Below are 25,082 nucleotides of genomic sequence, written 5' to 3' on the forward strand. Positions count from 1 at the left end.
TTTTGATCGAATATTGGCCGAGTCCCGTATCTCTTCTGCAGTGGCATTATATCAGCATTTATCTCAGTTGCTAGAGCACTGTACTCCATTTAATCCCATTACTGCATCGCGGAGTATAATTTTGGTAGATGAGGCTTACTCCTAAGATGAATTTAAATGCTTTTGGACCATCGATCCGTAATGGCGTGAATAGACTTGACTTAGATTTAGATTAGATTCTTTATGAAGTTTGCACCTCGACATGGAACGAAATTAAATTACTGCGCAAAATCGGGATCAGTGGAAACAATTTGTTCCATCTTCCATATAGGAATAAAAGGATCAAATATACTTCGACCTCATGGTCTTTTGGAGTCTAAGGGCACTTAACTCATACGCCAAGATCATAAAATACCGAGAAAAGAAATAACCTACGAATTTGTAAGTACTCAAGTAGTCAAAAGGTAAGTTCTTACTACCCACTAAAAGTTTACTATTCACAACAACGGCCCACAACAAAATTGCGCTGACAGAGTTAAGTATACTGATACTGATACAACAACAACAACGACCCATGGCAGTTGGGTAAACTGTTACAACAACAGCAACCCACAGAGTGGGTTCTACTTAACCGGAACGACCTGGATTTATATCCGGACAGAAACTGTCCCTTCAGCAGAATTCCCCGTATATGTGTGGTAAATGTTTGCGGTACTACAACAGCAACAACGATATTTTTTATTAGATTCAGTTAGATGTTTGCATCCAAATGCTTCGTAGTGTCTAGACATTTTTCTACTAATATCGGACTCAACGCTAGCGAGCTTAGAACCCCTCATAAAGGGTATGGCGTATACATCAGCTTCTTTAATATGGTCTACCTCGGTAGTGGTCCATAAGAAATTTAAGCTTTGGGGGTAGCTCCGCTCAGTATACGAGGTGTGTTCAAAAAGTATCGCGAATTTTGTGTTTTTTTTTTTCAAAAATTATTTATATATTCATTAATATCTATTTTGCCCCCTTCAAAGTAATCCCCATGAGTTATTATGCACTTGTGCCAACTCAGCTATTCCAAAAATCTTTTTTTTATCTTATTCAGCTCCTCCTTCGATGCCGTCTTTATCTCGTCGTCCTTTCATCGGCCTCTTCAATTTCGGGAACAAGAAAAAGTGTCAGGGGGCCAGATCTGGGGAATACGGTGGCTGTGGCATCATTAGTGTGTTGTTTTTGACCAAAAAGTCGCGCACCAATTTTTGTTCTTCCGCAAATCCGGGCGTTGCTGGCGGATTGCTTCGCGCAAATTGCGCATAACTTGCATGTAATATTCCTTATTGACCGTTTTACCCTGTGACAAGAACTCATGGTGCACAACGCCCCTGCAATCGAAGAAAACGGTAAGCAAAACTTTTACATTCGACCGAAGTGGGCGCGTTTTTTCCGGTTTTGGTTCGTGCGGCAGCTTCCATTGCGATGATTGAGATTTGATTTCCACGTCATAACCATAAACCCACGATTCGTCACCAGTTATAATCCTCTGGAGCAAATTTGGATCGTCGCGGACAGGGTCTAACATCTTATTAGCAATGTTCATGCGATGCTGCTTTTGGTCGAAATTGAGGAGTTTTGGTACGAATTTTGCGGCGACCCGTCTCATGCCCAAATCATTGAAAAAAATCGAATGGCACGAGCCAATCGATATGTCTAGGTCCTCAGCAGCTTCTCTAACGGTGATTTGACGATTGGCCAATACCATTTTCTTCACTTCATCAATTTTTTGAATCTGTTGTTGAAGTGCTCGGCCGTCTGGCACGCTTTTCGTCGTTTACATCTTCTCGGCGTTCTGAGAACATTTTCTACCCCCGATAAACGTTGCTTTGGTCCAAAGTAGCTTCTGCGTATGACACAGTCAAATTTGACACATGTTCTTAATCCATCTTTATGAATAGGTAAAAATCGAAGACCAGCCGAAACACGTGCAAGCAAAGCAGCTGTCAACATTTAACTGACCATTCAAAATGGCTGAACTCGTCGGCATGAGTGAAAGACATGAGTACCAACATAGCGCCACAAAAAAATTTAAATTCAAATATACGTAACCTGCGAAAATTCAAAATTCGCGATACTTTTTGAACACACCTCGTATTTATCCGTCAACATTACCAGCCAACTTTGAGCTATACTAAACCAGAAGATTTACTGGATTGTCTTTCCAAATATTACACCCGTTAAATCGTTCTTGAAACAGATGGAGGTGGAGAAAAATCTGCTTGCACTCTTTCACTCCTTCTGCTGCTTAACCAACGTAGAATTCCCCGCTCTATTTCTATGGATGAAGACATAATGTATGCACCATTATTGGTTTTGTGGTCCCATAAATAAGGTAGCTAAAGTGAAATGAATTTATAGTATATAGTGGATCAAAGATAAGCAAATCGCGGGGTCCCATTGTGTGATCAACGTCACTGTATAATTAAAAACATTTCGCAGTTATCAATTCGAATCTCTATTTTCAATGCCAAAAATTATAATACCGGAAGACTGTTCCCAACTGTATACATAAAACATTCGTATGTATGTATGCGGCATATTTAATCCGAAAAATAATTCTTAAATTCTAACCCTATCAGTAGTGCGGGGTCGCACTTTGAAGTTAACTCTGATTTGTCTATTACGTTTACCCGATTGCAATTCAAAAATGGGTGAAAAAAGGCATTAAATTGAACGAAATTTTTTTATTCATGTGTTAGTATATACATAAATAAATATATATTTACTGAAGTTTAAATTTTGAACCAAATTAATTTAGTGGAAAAAAAATTTACAAATTGTCGAATAATTTTTTAGCCCCTACTCGTTTGTTGTCACAATTCGTGACTTATAACTTTATGAGTCAATTAGGGGATTCAAATAGTCTCATAAAGTTGAAAGTCATAAAACAAAGTCTTAAACAATTTCAATTTGCCTAATGGGGAACACCCACTAATTTGGCTGTAAGAAATCAGCTCCTAAACCTATACCTCCATAAGGCATTATTGCACTACACAGCACACAAGCACAATTAAAGTAAAAATAAATCAGCAAATATAATGCTTCGGGCTCGAATCACTCAGAGTCATATTTTTTGAATTCCTTTTTCTGTGCAAGGGAACAACATTTTTTTAAACTATTACAAATTATTATAATTTGTTTGATAACCTGTGAACCCCCTAATTATGTAATATAGGTTATTAGTAATTCATGATAATTTCAAAAATTTTAACTTGCTTTTATTTGCTAATTGCAAAAGTTGCTAAATCGGAAGCGTGCACTCTTAATCGGGAAATGTGCACTAGACCTATCCCGCTTTTGTATAGACGATTATATAGGCGATAAGCAACCCGGAGACAAAACTGTACTATACATAATTGTGTATGTATGAATGTATGTTCTGCCAAATAAGTTTTGTGGCTTCCACATAAACCGATTTAATTACTCATATTCTTCCCTGGGAGTTTGATGATAAGAAAATGTACTTAATTTTGTTCTATACTGTCTTGCGAGTTTTTTTTATATTCTCTTGATATTTTGGGGTTATATTAGCTTCCATTGCCCGTCATGATGATGGGACCAATGAACTTGGGGGGTTCAATGGCGAACGAAGACGCCGATCGATTGGAATTTTCAATTTTGACAATTCTTTAAAAGTTGGTGTTAAGTTCAGAAAATAAAAATGCATCAATGAGAATGAAACAGTGTCAAAAAAATGTTGTTGTAGCTATAGCGCTCAACATTGACGTAAACACTAGCTTCATCTGCAGTTCTATAAAATAGAGGAATAAGAAAATAGGAATATGCACCAGAGATACTGCCGGCATGCAAACCATACTAAGTAATGGAATTGTCGCTTGTTTATTTAGTCATTAGCCAAAACGGATCCTAGTTACTGTTGTTGTAGCAGCATAAAAACTCCCCAAATTTGTAAGGTGAATCCTGCTGGAGTGACAGTTCTTGGTCATTCCGATAACGTAGAACTGAATGTTGTATGAAGGAAAGGATGCTGGTCATTAAACACATTGTACCCACGGTAAGCTTCGTAAGTTGGTCCACGTTTTTCCTGAAATTCATGGTGAAAAGATTTCAAAGGTGATCTCTTTAACAGACCGTTGTTCGGCTCTGGGCGATACGATGATACGACTCAACTGATGGGCTGACGTCACTTGAGGTGTGTTTACAAAAAAACTGAAATTGGATTGGTGATATACGAAAAAAATTAACCAATGATTCTTCGTTGCCGTCTGTTCAACGCCTGATTGGCCGAGTGTGTGAATATGTGTGAAATGATCGTGTAGATTTCGGCTGGCAATAAGATTGTGTTAGTGATATACGAAAACAAATTAACACAACCTTCACTCGTGCTGCTTCGTTGCTATCTGAGCAGCGACGAATTGGCCGAGTGTGTGAATTCATATGAAATGATCGTGCAGAATACGGCTGCCCAATCCCCAAGTGACGTGCCAGCTAAATTTATCCTCACAAATTTCTTTTTTACCATAGTTAAACGCAATTCTAATCTATTTCACTAGAAGCAGTGTTGCCAAACCTAAAACCAAAACTCTAAAAAACACCCTATATTAATAATTTTTTTTGATAAAATTCTAAATTTTAACTAAAATTTAATGGAAGTACTAAATGTAAATCATAAAAAACATCACAGTTGATCGAAAGGATCAACTCGATCCCCTATTTTGTATATTAGTCGTCTTGAGTGAGCCATATCCACGATGTGCATACTGGTATTGTATTGGGCTACACCTGTGTAGAGGTGACATTACGCTTCGAATAAAGTTCTATGACAGTTTTATGTTTAGTGCAGTCAGCTGTGTGCTACAACCTTCCAAAATGAAGGCAAAAAAAATCGAAAGTTCGTTACAGTCTTTCGTGCCACTACGACCCAGCTGAGAAGACCAAGCAGGCGGGTAAGATTTTTTTTTCTGTTTATGAACCAAATACAGTGTCGCATAAAATAGCAAAGCGGTAGTGTATATAATATGCATTAGTAAATATAGGTGTGTATGTATGTACATACTGGTGTATGTACGACAGTTCATTGCCTCTTCAAGCACCCTTGTCACATTGAATACTATACTTATGGTACTAGGTCTCTCTCCTTGCCTTATATTTAATTAAAAAGAAAATAATTCTGTTATCAAGAGTTATAAAAACATTTATAAAATTATTTTGTAATTTATATAATTTTCAATAAATATACTACACGTGAGAGTGTAGGTTAGTAATTTCAGCAGCGATTCTGTTTAATTTTACAAATACTCATTGAGTATATTGTTTGTTCTCATGTGTAGAGAGACATAGAGACATAATCTGTGCGCTCTATTTTCCTCTTCAACAATGGGGCTTTTTGATAACAATTATGAACTGAAAAAAAAAGTTTTAAAAAACCGGATTTTCAATTTATGGTCGTAGTAATTTTTAAGGCAACTCAAAGAATAAAAAATAATAAATAAATAATTAAAAATAAAATTGAATTAATTATTTATTATTTTTAAGCAAAACGTTTCGGTAAGAGAGATCTTCTGGCGCAATGTACATAATATAAAGGTGTAGCCAACATCAAATCGTTCTTAGGCTCTTGGCGAATTTGAAGGAATAAGTTGGTTTGCTGACGTAACAGACTTTATGACGCTAGTTTGTTTATGACAGAGGTCAGCAAAAACTGAGATAGTGTTGGTCATATACAAAAAAAAAAAATCATGCTACTTTGTTGCCGTTTGAAAAACGATTGATTAGAAGATTATAAGGATGCGTGTGAAATGAACGAGTACAATTTTGCTTTACGTAAGAGCCAAATAATATAATACCCTCACAATTTTGCTTCGAATGACCCAACTTTGTTTTCGATCATCCTTGGCACTTTTGTTATTGAAAAACTTAGTTTAAAAAATACATAAATAATTGCACCCTTTTTGGGCTTCGGCCGAGCTCCTCCTCCTATTTGTGGTGAGCGTCTTGCTATTGTTCCACAAAAAGGGGGACCTACAGTTTTAAGTCGACTCCGAACGGGGTATGGTTTCCTATGAGGAGCTTTTTCATGTCAGAAATGCCGAGGAGCGACCGCTAATAGAAAAAAAAACTTTTTCTGTCATTTTGGTGTTTCATGCACGGGGATTTAAACCTACGTACTCCCAAATGGCAGTCACGCACCAACTCATTCGACTATGACAGCTGCCGTAACGAAACGTTGGAGTTCAATCTTTTTTATATTTACAACCGTATAAAACCTAGTTTCATTATTCTTCTTCAAACTTCTCAAAACTGGTATTATTGTTGAGAAATTAATCAAGCGCCCGACAGAAGAAATGTCAAGTTAGTACGTTCTTGTCCGCCCCTTTCGTAAGCGCATTCTTTACCTGAGCACCACATTTCGGGATCCTAATGTCTATGTGTAAGTTTTTCACATTTTGAAACTAAGTTTAGCCTCAATTGAATGTTGTGGTTCACGTAAAATGTTGCTATTAAGTTTGACAAGAAATTTCTTTACTTTACCAACTCTACATACTCGAAAGAAAGCTTTACATATAACTGAATTACATCATCGTCGTCCCTCTATAGTTCTCTTCTAGAGGTGCTGACAACTAAAGAGTAAGTTTATGCCAAAAATTTGTACTGCTTCTGGTAATCTTGTTCCTCTTAGAGTTTAATTTTTTCTTATATTTTTGTAAAACTTTAAAAGGGGTACAACTGCTTTATTGGAACTTTGGTGCACTTGTGAGCCTATGTTCCACCTAGGAACTACGAGAAAATATATATATACATATATATTTTATAAATTATGAAATTTGGGTGCGTTTTCTCCAATTAAACGTCTCACAATAACTTCTCTGAGTCCGATCACTACATTGTTACATAAGTCTTGCACTGGATAGTTCCTCGCCAACAACTGCCTGTAAGTGAGTCCTGCGTGTCATTGAGTCCGGCAACTGCGTGCCTACAACAACTGTATCCGAATCGACTGTCTCACGTCTCCTCCTACGCTTTACTCTTTACTTACTTTTGCTAATGCATAATGGAAATAAAGAGTACCTACTTTGGGTCGATTTCCGCTGCGAAAAAAGTGTTCCTTAAGTGCTGAAGGTTAACTACAAAGATGCGGGCTAAGAAGTGCTTGGGTATTCTACGAAAGGCCGTCCATTATCATTTAATTTGTAAGTATTTCGCCATGGCTTGTCGCCACCTTAATTGTTTCTGCTTGCCGTCTAAATTATTATTGATTTTTTTCCCACATGTTTGGGAGAAAAGATCTTCAATATTTTCTCTACTACAGTGATCGATATCTCGTAAAGTATCGATCAAACAATTTAAAGTTTATGCTCGTTTCCAATGTGACATTTCGCACTAAATTTTTTTTGTTTTTTGTTAGCTTCATTCAGTTACAAGTTACAGGGGGTTAACAATGAAAGTCGTCAAAGAGAAAATTCGGTACATTTTACAGTTTTTCTTTGATAAGGGCGAAAATGCAAGTCAGACCAGTGGAATTGTGATTGGTGTTTATGGTGCCGATATTGTGACAGCTAATTACTCGCAACTTTGGTTTGGTGGATTCCGTTCAGGCAATTTCGATGTTAAAGGAAATTTTGATAATGTCGATAAAATCACAGAAATAATCGAAGTTGACCGGCATGTTAGTAGTCTGATTTCTTTTTCCCCCAATCTATTATAGGGATATTCAATAGGTGCGCTTGTCATTTGTAAACTTCATTAGTATACATTTCATCATGGAACGCTACACACTTGAGCAACGATTGCAAATCGTGCAAATTTTTTATGAAAATAATCGTTCTGTTGCTGCTACTTTTAGAGCATTACGGCCATTTAACAAGCCGTCCCGTTCTGGGGTTATGTGAAGTCATTGGTCTACAGTAACAAGCCGGCGACGATTTGTGAGCTCAGAGCCAATATTGAACGCGAAATTGCTGGAATTTCGGCCGATGTATGCAAAAGAGTGGTCGAAAATTGGGTTCAACGATTGGACTTCGTAAAACGTGCACGCGGTGGTCATGCAAAAGAAATCGAATTTCATTATTAAATGTATATGTTCAAACTCGATAATAAAAAAAAATTAGTTAAAAAAGTCAAACCGTTTGTGTTTTATTCAAAAAAGTTCAAAAGTTGAAGCGCTCTTACTGAAAACCCCTATATATGTATGTGTACATACATTTTAAGGTATATTGAGAAGTTGGTCCTTAATAAAAGAGTAATGGAAATTTTTACTTTTTCGGCTTTAAAAAGTTCAAATAACTGATTGAGGTTTAATTAAAAATTTTGAAAAAGTTGAAATCAAAGATTTTCGTTTTTATTTCTTTGATATTTTGCTTCACTTTGTCCCACTGAGGAGCATATTGCACGCTCTCTCTCCCTCTCTCTCAATTTTATTTAGCACTCTGAGTCACTTTCTTACCTCTCGTTTCATAATCAAATCTATTGGAATTTATTTGTCGATAACGCTAAAAGCGGAAAAAAGCAGTGCGCTCGCAAAATGAGAACTATTTGGTTTAAATAGCCTGATCGACCGGAAAATGTTTCATTCTATTCAACGATTGCGGCCAAATCAGTACTCGTAGTGATCGCCTAAGTTGCGCACACACGCACACACACAAATCTACAAGCAAACGCTTTGCTGACTAAAAATCAAACAAAAAATAATTTTTGCTGGTTCTAGTGACTTCTAAAATAACCAAATTTTTTAAAACTTAATATGGGTACGAAAATAAATTTTTCTCGACAATAACTTTATATACATAAATTTGCTATTCTTTTCTTAATATATATATATATAAATTTCTTAATAACTTAAAAAAATTATTTTCAAAAAAAAAAGTTTAATTAAAAAAATTAATTAATCGTTTTTTTCTTCTCTTCCTTACAGAGGCAATGCGTAAACTCGACGCTAAGCTGGTCGCCTACTTGGCCGGTGAGACAAAGCTGCAACCAAAGCAACGAAAGCAATCGGAGCAGGAGCTGGAGTTGAATTCGCAAATTGATATAAATGACTACACCGATGAATTTGCTTTGGAAGAATTCGAAGATCCTGTAGAAGAAACAGTTGAGAATATCACGCGCGAAGAGCTGCAGCTATTTAGGCGCATCAAGAGCGTAAAACTGCAATTGGAAGCGCTCACACTAGAACCAGAAGGCACTAAACGCATGGAATTGCTGCAGAATGAGACACGGCCCATATTCACCGTTGAATGTCAGCTATCGCATGAGTTGATCAAGCATGTGCCGCGCTACGAAATGTTCCACATTATGCAATTCGAATCGGAGAAGTTCCATAGTCTAACTCAGTGTACGCGTTTCGGTCAGGAAGCGCAGCGCGATGTCAACTTGACGCCATTAATTGATGAACTTGATTGCATGAATGGCAACAACAACAACAATAACAACACCATTGTAGATATGCCAAACTTTGGCCGCATACACTTTGCAGTGTGGTGGCGCGAACCGGGTACTTGCTTGAATGAAATGCTTGGCATGGGTGTTTTCGAATTGCGCGAACTGTACGATGCGGCACTGTTGGAACAATGCAAGCGCATAACCATTCAGAGACGTGGCGTACCATTGGCATATATCTATTTAAAAATTAATCTACTCTTGTGCGCATCAGCTGACACCAACAACAACTCTACAAGCATGACCTGTGAGGCAATAGCAATTAAGCAGCACCCAGGCGGTGATAAGCAACATGAAAATACAAAAACCGCTGGTGGTGGTGCCGGCACTGACGTAAATACCACCAATGTGTCACAATCGTCAGCTGCGGCAGCTGAAACCGCATCAACCTCTTCGAATACTAAAGGTGAATATCAACTCGAGCGTTTGCTGTTCTTGAAAGATACCGACATTCAATGACTAAGAACACTGTGTGTGCGCGTGTGCGCGAATCTGCCACTCGTTGGTGAATCAAACGACCATCAAAATGGGTATATTCAAAGGAGTGTATATACCCCACATTTTTCTAGTAGTTTAACATTATTTAAAAAATTCAAAAATACCATTCCTGCAATTCATTATCGTCATGATTTTGCAAGTGATGTAGAATTTGAATTTGAATTTGGTATTATTAGTTATGCTAATGGTGATGAATTTTCTAAAGAAAGCAAATTATTATTTGTACTATTCCTAGATTGGCTAACTGTTTTATACACATTAAATATCTTGAATATAGTAGAAAACAAAGAAGAAGAAAAAAACGAAAACCAAGAAATTTTTTTTATTGTATTTAATTATTTATTATTGCTGCTTTCTTATGCTTTAAAGAGACATCCCTTGTCCAGATTTAAATCCGGGTCATTCCGGTAACTTAAAACCGACTGGCGGTGATGGCAACGTTGAAGTGTAGACTCGACTGGCGTGGTCTTCTATTGGTGTTGTTGTAGCAGCAAAAATATTCCCCTTACATATACGGGGAATGCTGCTGAAGTGACAATCTTTGGCCGGATATAAATCCTGGTCGCTCCGGTAACCTAAAACCGACTGGCGGGGAGGGCATCGTTGAAGTGTAGACTCGACTGACGTGGGCTTATCTATTCTGGGTTTGTTAAAAAATGATTATACATATAATTTTGATAGCCGTTGAACCGAAAATCCCAACAGATGGTATAATACCTTAGGAGAATTATAAAACATTATTTTTTTGTATTCGCCGGTCTTGCGTCAATTGAAGAGTGATAAAGAAATGAAGGAATTTCTTCTATTATTTGCCATTTTATTTATTTAAATCGCCTAACGCATGTGAAGTTCAGAAAAAGTTTAATTAATAAATTTGACAACACGTGCTTTGGACTCATTCACGCGCTCTGCTCTAAATTGATTGCCCATTAGGTTGAGCAAATTGTTGAGTGGCGTGGCGTACGCTTATGAAACTATTTAAGAGCCTCAGCGCTAAGCTTTGCCTAATAATACAAGAATGAGATAATATAAAATTGCGTCTTCCAAACTTGCTGTGACGTCATAGCTTGAGAATATACAATTCTGTACCCGGTGCTAATAATCAGTGTGCATTAAAGCCATATGTAAAGGGTATTCCATCTAAACTTGACAGAAGAGAAACTTTAAATCAGGGATGATAGATTTACAAGAATTGCTGCGAGGCAAATTTATTAAAGGTGATGACATCCGCATATAGATAAAACAAGTGCAATTTGTTTTTGCTTTTTGAATTCCATCAGGTCAAAATCAGCATGCTCGTCTCCAAGAACGCCAAAAGGGTCTTTTATCCCGCTTAACTTTTTTTAAGCCCAAAACACACTTTTTCATGTCTTTTTTTGTAATATTTCACTTAAGACATTATTTAAATCACCAATTATAAATTATCAATGTACACAAATGTTAAAGTAAACACACAGATGTAAACAAAACAAATAATTTTGACGTTATTCATATCTACGGCGAAAAAATCAACTGGGCCACCAGCTGTAATAAATTCGCCTTGTTTGCTCTTTAACTATGGTGGCGGGTTTCGGCTGCCGAATTCCGCACGATCATTTCACATGCCTTTACACATTCGTCCACAATTTCAGTTTTTTTTTTTGAACACATCTCCTATTTCGCCAGCTCAACCGCTGATTCTGTCGAATTCGCTCCAAACCGAATAAAGGTCTGTTAAAGAGGAAGTCCAAAGGCTCAATCCATCCCAGCTCAATGCTGAGTTTAATAAAGGAATTGGGTCTGGATGAGGTAGAGGGCACAAAAGGCCATAAGGTCGAAGTGCAAATCTCATAAAGAATTATCTATCTAGGGATTCAAAAGTTGCTGCAACATAATGTACATTACAAAAAATTTGCTGTTAGTACAGCATAAACATTCCTCATAAATGTTTGAGGAATGCTGCTGAAATGCCAGTTCTTGGCCGGATATACAGCCATTATCATATAAATAGCACATTTAGACTTTGAAAGCAAATAATTGAATATGTTTTTAAATAATTATTTTTTATTTGGGAAAAAGCAACATAAAAAATAAAAAAACTTATTTACTTCCACTTTAAAACAAAAAAATGGTCAAAAAAATTTTCAGTTTTGATTTGTTTTACGAGAACGTTGATAACTCACGAAACCTCCTGAGCACATAAATAGCACATCCTAAAAAATTCCAAATAAAAGCAAAAATAGTAAACAAATCAGATAGTTAAGTAATAATATTGGTTTACCAGATTAGTATTTTGTACTATATCCACCATTTTTGATTACTTCTTCAGGTCATCGCTCCATGCTTTCTACAAGCTTGTTGAATCTTTCCTTTGGAATCGAGTACCAAGCCTCCTCAACTGCGGCCCAGAAATCATCAACATTTTTAAAATTTCTGTTGTGCTATTTTGACCTCAACCTCATTCCACAAATTTTCTATTGGATTGAGATCAGGGCTTTGCGCCGGCCCAACCAGTATATTGATTCTCTTCTGAGCCATTGCTTCACTGTCTTTGCAGTATTCTTTGGATCATTGGCCTGCATAAATATCCAATTTAATGGCATAAACTCAAACACAAATGGCTCCATTTTATTCTGGAGTATATCCAGATACTGAAGTTATTCATTTTACCAACCACGCGAACAATCGGCCCAACACCATGCCAGGAAAAAGCTCCCCAAACCATGATGCTTCCGCCGCCGTGTTTAATCGTCTTTTTTGTGAACCTAGGATTTAGCGCTTGATTTTTTGGACGACGTACAATAGTTTTCCCATCTGGTCTCATCCTATTTATTTTAGTTTCGCCGGTCCAAAGTACGTTTTTCCAAAACTGAATAGATTTTGCAAAGGCAAGTCGGTTTTTGATATGTCTTTTTGAAAGGAGTGGTTTTTTTGCTGCTTATGCGGCCAAACAGCTGGGCTTCGTTAAGTCGCCTTCATACAAGCTTTCTGGACACCTGTAGGCCAGATTCTTGGTTTATTTCAAGTATTATTTGCCGGGTCGACTTAAGGCAGTAGTCTGCTTTAGAAGCCGAAAAAAAGCGTTTTTTTAGCAATTTTTTTTGAAAGGGAAGGAAATGATTGCGGTAAACGGAATTTTAAGACGATAGTGTACTATATTTAAGGTTTAAAAAACAATATTTATTTTTAAAAAATATTGAAATTTTTTAAAGTTGTAAGTATTTTTCTGGAGCGCCTGGAGTCTGCACTTGTAAATCGGTGCCGGTGATGGAGGTCGTGCGATGCATCTGAAACAGTCGAACCAAATTTTTTTTTAATTTTTATAAGTTTCTTTTCTTTATGAACTAAAAAAATACCGAAGAAGTTATAAAATTCCAAATTTTTTCGAAGTTTGAAAAAAAAATTCACTTTTTTAAGAAAAAAAATTGACTTTAAGTTGCAAAACAAGTAGTTTAAATAATACTTTTGTCCAACTTTTTTAGTTCAAATAGAAGATAATTTAATACTGAAGCTAGATCACTTTGGTTTTTTTCGATCGGACATATATTCTTTTTGCTATCGCCGGCACCGTTTTCTAACACTTGTGAAAATGAAAACTCGAGAAAACGCGCTTTAAAGTCTGCCTGAGTATTCGCACCTGCTCGACGCTCGGCCACCAAAACTGCTCTAGCTTCGAAAATATGTCGAATTGGCCTCTGGAATTTTAAAGACATATTCTTGGATAGTTTTGGAAGAGATTTAAAACAAAACAAAAAAATCGATTTTTTGAAGCCTGTAAAGCAGACTACTGCCTTAAAAGGATCTGCTTTGCTCTTGCGTATTATAGCACCATCCACATTAACATCAGTTCTTCGCGGCTTTGGGTTTCTTTCTGTTTTTTTGCTTAAATGGGATGAATCTTTCTTAACTAAATTAAGAGCATTATAAACCACTTTCCGAGAACATATCATAATTTAAGCTATTTCTGCATAGCTTTTCCCATTTTGACTCATACGGTATATAAGAGCTCTTTTCTCTGGCGTTCAATGTTTTCCACGTTCCATTTTTAGTAATTACTTAAACATTTTATTTAAGAAACAAAAAATTATACTAAAAATGGCTGAAACAATATTAAAGTTTTAGTCTCCGCTGCACAAGTTAAAATGTGCTATTTTTGTGTCCACTTCAAAACTGGAATACGCATAAATAAAATAGAACGCAAAAAATTCCATTGAAAAAAAACGGTAACTTCCTCGCATAACTGTGAGCTTAATAAGGGTAATAAATGTAAAGAAACAAATTGCCATTTTGGAATGAGGACAATTGGAATCAATTGAAGTTATCCAACTTTAGTTAAGCAGTCAGTGGAAAAAAGAAACGTGTTAACTGTTCCATGTATAAGGGTTAGTTGCCTAATGCCATAGTAGGAGAAACATCCCCAAACCATGTGACCATCACCTTGTCTAACGGTAAATCGAACAACCCGCCAGAGCGTTCAGCGGGTTCCTGAACCTAAAAGGTTAAATTTTGACTTGTCTAGAAAAATTATTTTTCTTCAATCAATTGTATATGTGTATATCGGTTTTTTAGCAGAATGCCGTGCGGTTAATCCAGCATTATTCAGCTTGCGACGAGATGTTCTTGTACAAATTAAATTTCGACGCAGCATTTTGCAAGCAAATCCGGTTCGTTCCGGTAACGTAGAACCTCTCTCGAATTAGTGTTTCTGGCGAAGCCTAAGCTGGTTGTCCTCTTCACACACTCACACGCACACACACCGCGACCATCTCAAAGTCTGCCACGGATTATCTGATACGACAGTTTCTTCTTCCACTTCTGTTACCGGCTGGTAAACAGGTCTTCAACAGGGATATAATACGAAAATAACTGATGTTGACCCCAAAGGGGCGAAGTTTCGGTGCTTCAAATGCGCTCACGAGGTCTGCGGGATTCCCAATTCCTATGAAGGACTTGGAATACGGTTCACTAGACAGGGCTAGTTTACTGGGGTGGCAGCCCTTTGTAGGGCAAAACCCGAGTAACGTAAAACTGCCATGGGCATGAATAACTTGGAATCGATAGTTTTCGTTTGTTTTCTACTGAAGCTGCAATTTTTTCGGTACTTCAAAGGATGAACTATCTTAGTGGCACAGACCAATAAAGGTAGTAAGTTTGGAAATATTCGCGTAAATATTTAGTGATCGAAACTCAATTTAAGTATAAATATATCCGCAATAGCTCACTGTTTTCTGAAATGTAATTATTTTTTGTATTTTTCGTGCCTCTGCTAAAATCTCGTTAAACTTCTGGGATTTCAAATTCATTCTTTAAGAACATTGGTTGCTTCAAAGCGACAAAAAAAGAAAAAAATACCGCCTGCGGCCGAGTCGATCATTATTTCTGGCTCTTGATATTCCAATATATTATATCGAAATCCCCATAACATTTCCCTGTCACCAATTCCATCTAATGTACGTCGCATCCTCTCTTATTTCTAGCAAATGAAACCAACACCAAAGATAGTAATACCCCTAAAGTAGATACAGACAGCATCTTCGATAAGGAAACGATGAGGGTACGCCTCCTAACAGGCCTCGTGTGCGCATGTGAGGTTCGTCAATTGCAAATGTGCGCAAATCGTGAGTATCATCTTGTGTGCGATCGCTTTTGGAAAGCAGAGCAAGCCACAGCCAAGTCTATGGCCGTGCAACAATTCTACTATCAAGAGGTGAGTTTCGACCTTTTTTTCGATTTTCCATCCTAAAGCACATTCTCGCAACTATTTCTAGCAATTTGCCGTAGTCCGGGATGAGCAGTTTCTGAGTTGCGTTAAAGGTAAGCAATTGAAGCTACAAATTTGGGATCGTCCCTTGGGTCCAGAAACCGTAGATGGCAATGGAAATCCGCGAGGACCATTACAATCGAGTGAACCGCTGGCTCCAGTAGGCGTGGTGCTATTACCGTTGCATCAATTTTATATAGCATTCAGCAATGAAATTATGGTAAACCGATTGGTTACAGAGAAGGTATTCAACAACGCATTGCTTTTTGGAGTATAAACAAATAATCATATATTTTTTTTTAACTTCCTTAGCTTCCCGTCATCTCCGTTGATGCCTGGTCACCGATAATAGGCCAGAGTGGTGAGAAGATTGGTGAAATTAAGTGTCTGTTGGCTATTGGTAGCGAAGACCAGATCAATTATCTTAAACAGGATCGTGGCTTTCGGCCTCTACATGCCGACATGTTTAATTGTGTTGCCATGAACACTCTACACGATCCACTCTATCCAAATCTTCGCATGCCGCTTGAAAATATTGTGCGACCGCCAACAGTCAAACCAAAAAGTATTCGGCCTACTGTAGAATTGATGGAAATGTTGCAGAAGGCATTGCAAAAAGTTCAGCCGCCGCCTTTGCCAGCACGAACAGTAGTATCACCAGCTCCAACTCAGCCGACAACAACGACAACAACAGCTGCTCCGCCGGCAAGAGATTCAAATGAGTGTGGGGCTACTCAACCCGTGATACGTTTGCCAGAACGCACCTTCCAATTTGAGCTGTTCATTCGGTGTGCGGCTGCATTGGCTTTGAATCCTGCCGCTAAGGGTAAGGGTGGAAAGCATAGCGCCAAGCGTTCGGCATCGAAACGTTTTCCGCCAGGCGAAGCACCATCTACGTATGTTACATTTCAAGCGGATGCGTGTTTGGGCGGTGGTGGACCCTATAAGTCGCACGAAGGAAATGTCTACGCCACAGAGGTTGCGGAGCGTTCCACGCATCCGAATTGGTCGGAGCGCTTTTTGATCACAGTGGGCGCAGAATATTTGGAAAATGTATGAAAAGAGTTTTTGCGATAATTTGAGTTGCACTCTATAGATTTAAGTTGAAATTTCGTTATACTTTTTATTTCCATTTGATTGTTTTTATTTTATCTAATTTTATCGTTTCGAAAATATTACTAATTGGGTATAATTAACTGCGATCGCCGTAGCCGAATGAGTTGGTGCGGGACTACCATTCGGGAGTGCGTAGGTTCAAATCTCGGTGCATGAAACAGGAAAATGAAAAGGTTTTTTCTATAGTGGTTGCCCCTCAGCAGGCAGTGGCACACCTCTGCATGTATTTCTGCCATAACAAAGCTTATAAAAATTGTTCGCCGTTCAGAGTCGGCTTAAAACTGTTGGTCCCTCCACTTGTGCAACATTTTTTTTAATTTTTAACTTTTTTTTGTTATTGTTTATTTAATTTTTTTAATTTATTATTTTTGTTTTTTTAATTTTTATTTATGTATTTTTTTTAATTTTTTGATTTTTATTTATTTTTCTTTTTAATTAAAAAAAATTTTTTTTTTTTAATTTTTATTTATTTTTTTTTTATTTTTTTATTTTTTTTTTTTAATTATAATTTTTTTTATTTCAATTTTTGTTTTTATTTTATTTTTTTTTTTTTAATTTTTATTTCATTTTATATATTATAAATTTTATTTCGCCGTATCCGATTGGGTTATGCTGGAGTTCGAAACCCAGCCCGAGTTCGAAACCCAGAGTGAGCATGAAACACCAAATGGTGAAAAAAGTAGTTTCCTAAGAGCGATTGCTTATCGGCAGGTAAAGGCAAAACGCCGAGTGTATTTCTGCCATGAGAAAGCTTCTGATAAAATCATATACCATTCAGAGGCATAAAACACCATTTGTGCAAGAGCATCGAGACGCGCCCACAATTTGGAGAAAGAGCCTGGCCAAACACCCAACGAAAGGTGTACGCGCCAATTGATAATTGATAATTGATAATTTTTTTTATAAATTTTTTTTTTTATTAATATATACCTATATATTTTTTTTATAAATTTGTTTTTTGTATTAATATTTTTTTTATTAATATTGTTTTTTATTATTTAATATTTTTATTAATATTTGTTTTTTATTAATTTTTTTCCATTAATATTTTTTTTATTAATATTTTTTTTATTAATATTTTTTTTATTAATATTGTTTTTATAATGAATTTTGTATACCTATTTCAGTATACACTATTTTTATTTCGTTTTCTTTTATTTTATTCTATTTTGCTCATTTTACCTCATTCTTCTGCATCTTCTACTGAAACACTTTCTTTTACCTCATTGCAGCCGAAGCAAAATTTCATTCTCAAGCTTTGGAAGAAGGCAAATGTACCGCCTGGCACTACCAGTAGCTCAACTTCCACCACAACTTTGGTGCCCAAACCCATTGATGATGCCATCATCGGTTTTATCGCCTTAGACTTGAGCACTTTTTTGCATGGCCTATACATTGGTGGCATCTTCAATGTGATAGATTTTAATGGACGTATAAATGGACAGTTACAGTTGCATGCCAAGCCAATAGATGGCTGGTACGCTAAGTACCTTGCTCACTTAGTATTTCAGCAAACCCAAATGCAAAAAAGTGAATTACAATTAAAGGCGGCGGATAGTGGTGATGAAAGCGCACAAGACCCTTCGGACGGTGCCACCGAGGACCCAGTTAAAAGATTTGGTAGCGCAATTCATAAAGCCGTCAGTGCTAAATTAGAGGAACTGAATGATATCTCTCAACGCTTGCGCATGCGTCTTAGCGATATAACCGGCGAACCTTTGCCAAACCAGTTGAATACGACGGAGTTGAATGATTGGCGCCCGCTCAATTGTGACTTGGAGGAGTTTTCCATAGATAATGAAGTGACTGAATTCGAGCGCGATATTAATTCAAGTCCGTCGGATGATGAGAATGTTCCTCAATTAGTAAAGGATATGATATCGGTGTCAACGGAAATCATAAAGAAGGCCGCTTTGGATGTAGGTGATAAAGCTAGGGATGCTGACTATGCGGTTGGCGATCGTATAGTCGAAGGAACGGTTGATGATAATAAAAGTGATAAAACAGAAATATTGATCTCAAAAACGGCGCCAGGAGCGGCCGACTCCACTGTCGAATAGTGGCGACATAAATGCAGGAAAATAACTAAGTCAGCAGCAGCGATGAAAGCAAGAATTAAGATTATAATTAAAATTACACATAACACATTGGCGCTTTTGCGTCAAGCCATAGCACACTTAGCATCACAATTAACATTTTCACCAACACCACCACCACCACCGACCGAAAGAGCATCACATTCAATCCCTTTCATAATTAAAGCGCTCATTGCATTTTCAATAAAGGCTCAATAGTACTTAACTAATTGTATGCTTAATACGTAAAGCGCATGTTTTGCCAATTTTTATTAATATTATTACATATAAATTTGTTTACGAGTATGATGTAACTATTACAAAAACTGCTACTATAGTGGAAGTTTTAAAAGGTCTGCGATTCTTAATAGCTAAGCAAAATTGTTATCACTTTCTTCCCTCCTTACCTTTATAAATATTGTATTTCACCCAGTTAGCATTAATTACTTAATTGATATACATAAAAATGTAGTTACGTAAATACATACATACGTTTAAGTAATCAATTATATACTAAATTTCGAAAGAAAATAAAATCGTATTCATAAATGAAGTATTTAGTTTCACCAAGTTATTATTATTATTATTATTATTAATTATTAATTATTATAAACATTTTTGAAAATTCCATAAAAGTAGAAATGCAAGGCATTCGATGATTATTGATTAGAATCGTAGGAAATGAGCAAATTAACTATGTAAATTCTTATATAATATATGCCCAGCAACAATCTTTGTGTAAAAAATTGAAATGAAAATCAAAATAAATTCAATAAAATGAAATGTTACCGGTTTTATGTGAAATCAAATGCGTTTTGGATTAAATATACAATTATTGTAAGAGGCGCACACATAAATTGATTATCTACTTTTTCATGCTTAACCGCCAATCCGTAATTAAAAAGGGAGATTCTACTTCTTAATTGGCGTGATAAACGCTTACGCGATTTTGGAAAGATTACCTATACATACAAAATTTCTTTCATGAAATCTGAGATTATTTTAAAATTTTTTATTTATTTTAAAATTTATACATTTTTTTATAAAATAATCTCATATTATAAAATAATTTCAGATTATAAATATACTTTTTGTTGCTGTTGTTGTTGTTGTTGTTATTGCAGCAGCAAAACATTCCCTATACTTGTACGAGGAGTGCTGCTGGAGTGACCGTCCTTGGCCGGGTATATAGTAAATCCGGGTCGTCCCGTTAAGGTAGAAACGACTGTCGCAGAAACGAAAATATAGTTGTTGGTGTACAGTCCTGTGTTATCGATAATTGTTATTATAAATTTAAGGAGAAACCAAGGCGCATTCATTAAAGGTGGTGGCACTAGACCAACAACAATTTTCTGTACGTTTGACTGTCAAAGCGAAGTATTGGCAAAGAAGAAAACAAATAATGAATTCGCATTGTTTCATTCTGCGCTGACAGTCACATGGAAAATATTCCACCACCAACAATTTCTCTGAAGAAAAACCTTTCAAAACCCTCTTGACAGCTGATTGTTAATTTAGCAGCTAATCTTGCATATGTAAACGGGTAGATCAATTTTTGTACATTTATTGCTAATCACTGCATATGTGAACGTATTTTTATTAGGGATTCGCGAACGGTTCTCGTAGTATTGAGGTGTGTTCGAGCGTCAATAATTGCGCCATTTAAGCGAAATTTTTGACAATTTTGTCAATATAGGATGTTCCATCAACAAAATATTCACGATTTGTTGATTATAACCAGCAAAACAAACACATTTCCAAAAATTTCACTGCGCAAATGAGGTGAAGAATGAAAAGCACGTTAAAGTTTAGAATAACTGATTTTTACAGTCCAAAAAAGTTGCATTGTTTTTAGCTTGACTGGAATCATGATATTGGCCAGTTGGCAAACGCGCTTTGAAGATGAGTTAGACTTCAAAAAGAAATCCATTCCTTCTGACCATGATGCAATATACATACATATGTACATGTTTGGGACAAAAACGGTACAAGGTGAATTTATACGAGGTGGCTTCGCTACAAGAATGATAGAAAAAGTATTCAATTCGCTTTGACTTCGCTAGAGCAGATGATTTGCTTCTTTTCTTATATTTGGAATTTTGAATGTAAAGTTAATGGATCTCGGTGGTCTAGAATTTTCAACAAATCGTTTTTTTTTTTTTTGATATTTCGAAAGTAGAATATACTGTCAAATTTTTGGAAGAAGGAAGAATTTTCGATTCTATAGCCATTTTAGCAGATAGGGTCAGATACGTTACGCGGCGGCATGGAAAATATCCACTCTCAAAACTTTAAAGTCAATTATTTCAAAATTCCTTTTTTAAGCCTGGAGTTGTCAAAAAAAAAATTACTCAACCGAATCATCTGAAATTTTAATATGTTATTCACAACATCAATGGCTTTCGCCCATACTAGAATCATATTATTATTCCAATTATTTCGTATTTTTTTAAATAAAAAAACTGAGAAAAAACCTTATTTTTAGAGTGTCAAATTTTCTGTTTTTTTTTTTTATTATTCTAGTACGGGACATAGCTACAGTCCTACTAATTAATAATTTTTTTGGTTTTTGTGTTTCAGATAAATAGAAGAGCCAAAATGGACAACACCGCCCAGGCCCAATTTTTCGGGAGGGTCAACTTCAGCGCCATTTTTAAAAATGTTAACATTAAAAAACTTTTTCTTTTTGTTTTTCATTTTCTTATTTAAGTTAAATAAACATCTTAAAAAATTTAAAAATCAATTTGAATTTTTTTTTATTATAAACAAAATTCCTGAAAATACCCTAAATTTTCGAGCTCTAGACCACCGGAACCCCTTAAGAGCTTTGTTGTTGCCGTGCTTTTTATTTACATTCTCATTGAAAATTTTCTTGTCAATTTTCTTAAAAATTGTCAAAATAACTTTTCCAATAGTGCTGCAGATTATCAACTGAGCTTCATGGAGTATCAAGGCTGCATATGCAAAGTCACGAATGACAGAGAAAGTACAATTCTCAGAAAGTACAGTACTCAATTCGCCTTGGTGGAAAATAATATGGGGCTCAAACACAACCATATTTCGCACTTGTAATGAATGGATAGTAGTTGCTATTTTTTATGTAGTCATTATAAATAATACATACTATTTGTGTTTTTTTTTAAATCATCATTCCATTCAACCAGTGAGTTACATTTATGTACCGAGGTCGGAAATACCCAAATCGAGGTCGTGAAATTTCCAAATGTTTTATTACAATTGGCACAATTAAACAAATGAAATTTTCTTTGCTCGCAAAAATATAACCAAGTTTTTTTCATTATTTTCCATCTCTCTAATAATAATAGAATGGTGTATTTACGCAGTTAGGTCAACGTGCAAGATGCTTGGCAACTCTGATAGGAGGAGAAAGTTTTTTTTTAAAGAAAAGTGTGGAATGAAATGGCCGATAGCTGTCAGTGTAATTTTCTTTCTCTGACAGTTGCACATAAAAATTTCCCTACATTCAGTTGGAAACTTCAGTTGGTGGCGAGTAGATTATTTTATATCTCTGCCCCATAGTTGTTGAAATTTTTTTCATTATAATTTTTATATGGTCCCCACTTTTTGGTGACCAAATTGGGCATACCCCCGTGTGCTCTACGACACGAAAAAACTTGGAAGTAGTGACAAATTTGAAATAATTAATATTATCCATAAGTAAAGCTTCAATATCTTTACATTTTCCCCATTGTAAAAATAAAAAAAAAGCAAAAACACGGTATGCCTAACAAAGCAACGAAACGCAGAGCTAGTAGTGCATGAATAGGTGATAATCGAAAGAAAAGTTGAAAAAAAGAAAATATAACAGCACAGCAAAAAGGCAAATATCTCCATAGCAGCAAACGTGAAGTGTAGTCCCTCAGGGCTGTGAAAACTAAATACTGCATATTTGGCTAAGCGATTGTGAAACAAAAGACTGCAATATTCCATCACACCAAACAGAAATAGTCGAATAGCTTATAGTCCGCACCAAACAACATACGCCACCGCAGTGCCGCAAAACAATCTATACCAAACGAGGGCTGCTCTGGAGAATTCAACTGGAGAAAATAAACTATCTTCTTGCAAAATATTCGAGTACATATACATACTTATACCTATATGTGCGAAGCCGCAATCGTGTTCATTCCCAAAAATTAAGTAAGTTAATGTCGAACCGGCAAAGAAGTTTGTCAAATTTGTAGTTGTAAAATGGTGTAGCTCAATGTTGGCTCTTACCTGCATGCTTGCATTGGTGCCTTTGCAATTTCTATTAAATAAGTGGTAACCGGAGACATGCAAAGTCGTAAACGGGTGCTATAATCGTACTTTCTTAATACGAACTAGTGATGATGACGCCGTACCGCAAATGGCTGAGTGTCTGTCTAAAGTGACACGCACCTATCGTCATGCCACCGAGCTGGTGTTGCTATACTGCAGATATAAGTAGGCGCAATTAGTTCCACTAAGGTGTTGTATGCGGTGTGTTGGCCAACATTACTATAGCTAGCTTGTATGTAGAGGTAGACACATGCCTTGCTCTAACGCTTCTGCATATGTACATACCATAAACATGTATGTTACTATTCTATTAATACACATTTCTAACTGCCAAAAGCAGTGGTATGGTTTGGAAATATTGTATGCCAGTTGAGCTCTCTACTTTTATCTTTTATTGCATATTTTGCTAAGCATGGTTTACAATTTTCGCACTGTAATTTGGATGTGACGCTTTTGGGACGTGGTTTTTGAGTTGAACAAAACTAAGTGGGCAGCAGACCTATATTAGAAATGTGTCTGTTTTTTGCCTGGTAATTTTTAATCAAGCTTCTAACATTGACCAGCAAACTGCTAAACTTTCCATTACTACCACGATATATTGCGGTGGTGGGCGGAGGAGGACAGGGAGAAGGCGTGGCTCCGCCCCGAAAAATTTACTATTTTTATAAAAATCGCCCGATTTGTATTCCAAATTTTCAGTATATCTGAAAATATATATTTAAAATTAAAAAGTTTATTCCAAATTTTCACTATTTATAAAATTTTTATTTCCTGAAATATCACGATTTTTTAGTCCACATTTTCACTATTTTTGAAAATAATGATTTATCGAAGGCCAAAGGTTAATTTAACTCTTTTAAAAACTACAAAAGTTCTATCGAAGCTCATTGTTGGTTGATGGGGTTTTTCGGTTTCGCTTTATTCTTTTCTCACTATCGTTCCTTCGCACATTTATTTTGCACGGTATTACAAGCGTTTAGAAGAACAGTTGTAATAATAGATTTTTTATAAAATTCGTAGCATTATTGAGAAAAAATAGCTTTAAATCACAACTTGAATTAATAAGGAGTGTTTATAAGTGAATATTGTTACCTTTCTGTGTTTGTATTTAAGTAAAATAAGCGTCTGTAATAGGGAATTTTTTCAAGCTAGTGCAAAAATTAAGCATTCTTAACGTTAAATATTGCTATTAATTCTGAATGGTAATTTATAAAAAGTACTATAAATTAAAAGGCTGATATTGTGACTACATTTGTGTGTTATAATTTTTAAATTCAATCCATGCACTTACATATTATAAGCAAATTTGTCGTGGTAGCAATGAAAAGCCATCCCAAGCAAACTCTTCTTTTTAAACATAAATTGACTGAAGTTATCAATTGGCGGAAGTATTTAAATATTTGTTTTTAATAAGAATATATAATTTTATTTATTTATTATTATTTTTGTTTTTTGAAAGGGCGTTCTTATACTCTATAGTAAATAAAGTTACTAGAAACCGAAAATAAACAATAATAATAAATAAATGTATGGAAAATGAAAGCATTTTAACAACTCTAAGAAAAATCTATGCTTAGGTTGGTGGAGGAAATTTGAGCGAATATTTTTGCGACAGTCCATAGCCAGCTTTTATATAGGATAGTTTATTAAATACGAAGTCTGGAGAAAATTATCTCATTTTGTTGGCTTTAGTGTCTTGAATATTTTTTTTGTGTATCTGTTTTAAGTATTTTTTTATGGATGTTCAAATACTCGTAACTTCTTCTATTTTGTTCCGATCAAGTTGAAATTTTGCCACAATATTCCTGAAATATTACACATTTATTTAAAAGCAAAAAAATGTAGTTTTTATATCTTAGTCCCGTCAATGGGCTCGCGCAAAACATATATGCTTTGACAAGTTTTCGTTGACTTTGTGTTCAAAATCTCCAGGGTTAACACGTTTCCTG

The 25,082-nt window shown here is 35.9% G+C and overlaps 2 protein-coding genes across 7 annotated transcripts in view; both read left to right on the plus strand.

The window, feature by feature from the left end:
• LOC128860081 (uncharacterized) overlaps positions 1-19,661 on the plus strand; it is a 57,703-nt gene extending 38,042 nt beyond the window's left edge. For 3 of the 4 annotated variants that reach the window (XM_054097331.1, XM_054097333.1, XM_054097332.1), the window contains exons 3-7: positions 8,900-9,829; positions 15,378-15,607; positions 15,669-15,905; positions 15,974-16,714; positions 18,010-19,661. In XM_054097331.1, coding sequence (XP_053953306.1) covers positions 8,900-9,829; positions 15,378-15,607; positions 15,669-15,905; positions 15,974-16,714; positions 18,010-18,837 — 2,966 coding nt within the window. In that variant the 3' untranslated portion in view covers positions 18,838-19,661. Of the gene's footprint in view, positions 1-8,536; positions 8,733-8,899; positions 9,830-15,377; positions 15,608-15,668; positions 15,906-15,973; positions 16,715-18,009 lie in introns of those variants that run through there. The other variant, XM_054097334.1, reaches the window with a different exon arrangement.
• Positions 19,662-22,341: 2,680 nt separating this feature from the next.
• The window catches only part of LOC128860080 (phosphatidylinositol 4-phosphate 3-kinase C2 domain-containing subunit beta), a 54,374-nt gene continuing 51,633 nt past the window's right edge, over positions 22,342-25,082 (plus strand). For all 3 annotated transcript variants that reach the window (XR_008454216.1, XM_054097327.1, XM_054097328.1), the window contains exon 1: positions 22,342-23,013. The gene's annotated coding sequence lies outside the window, so the exon portion shown is untranslated. The remainder of the gene's footprint in view (positions 23,014-25,082) is intronic.

The sequence above is a fragment of the Anastrepha ludens genome, chromosome 4 (genome assembly GCF_028408465.1).
Source record: "Anastrepha ludens isolate Willacy chromosome 4, idAnaLude1.1, whole genome shotgun sequence".
Lineage (NCBI taxonomy): Eukaryota > Metazoa > Arthropoda > Insecta > Diptera > Tephritidae > Anastrepha > Anastrepha ludens.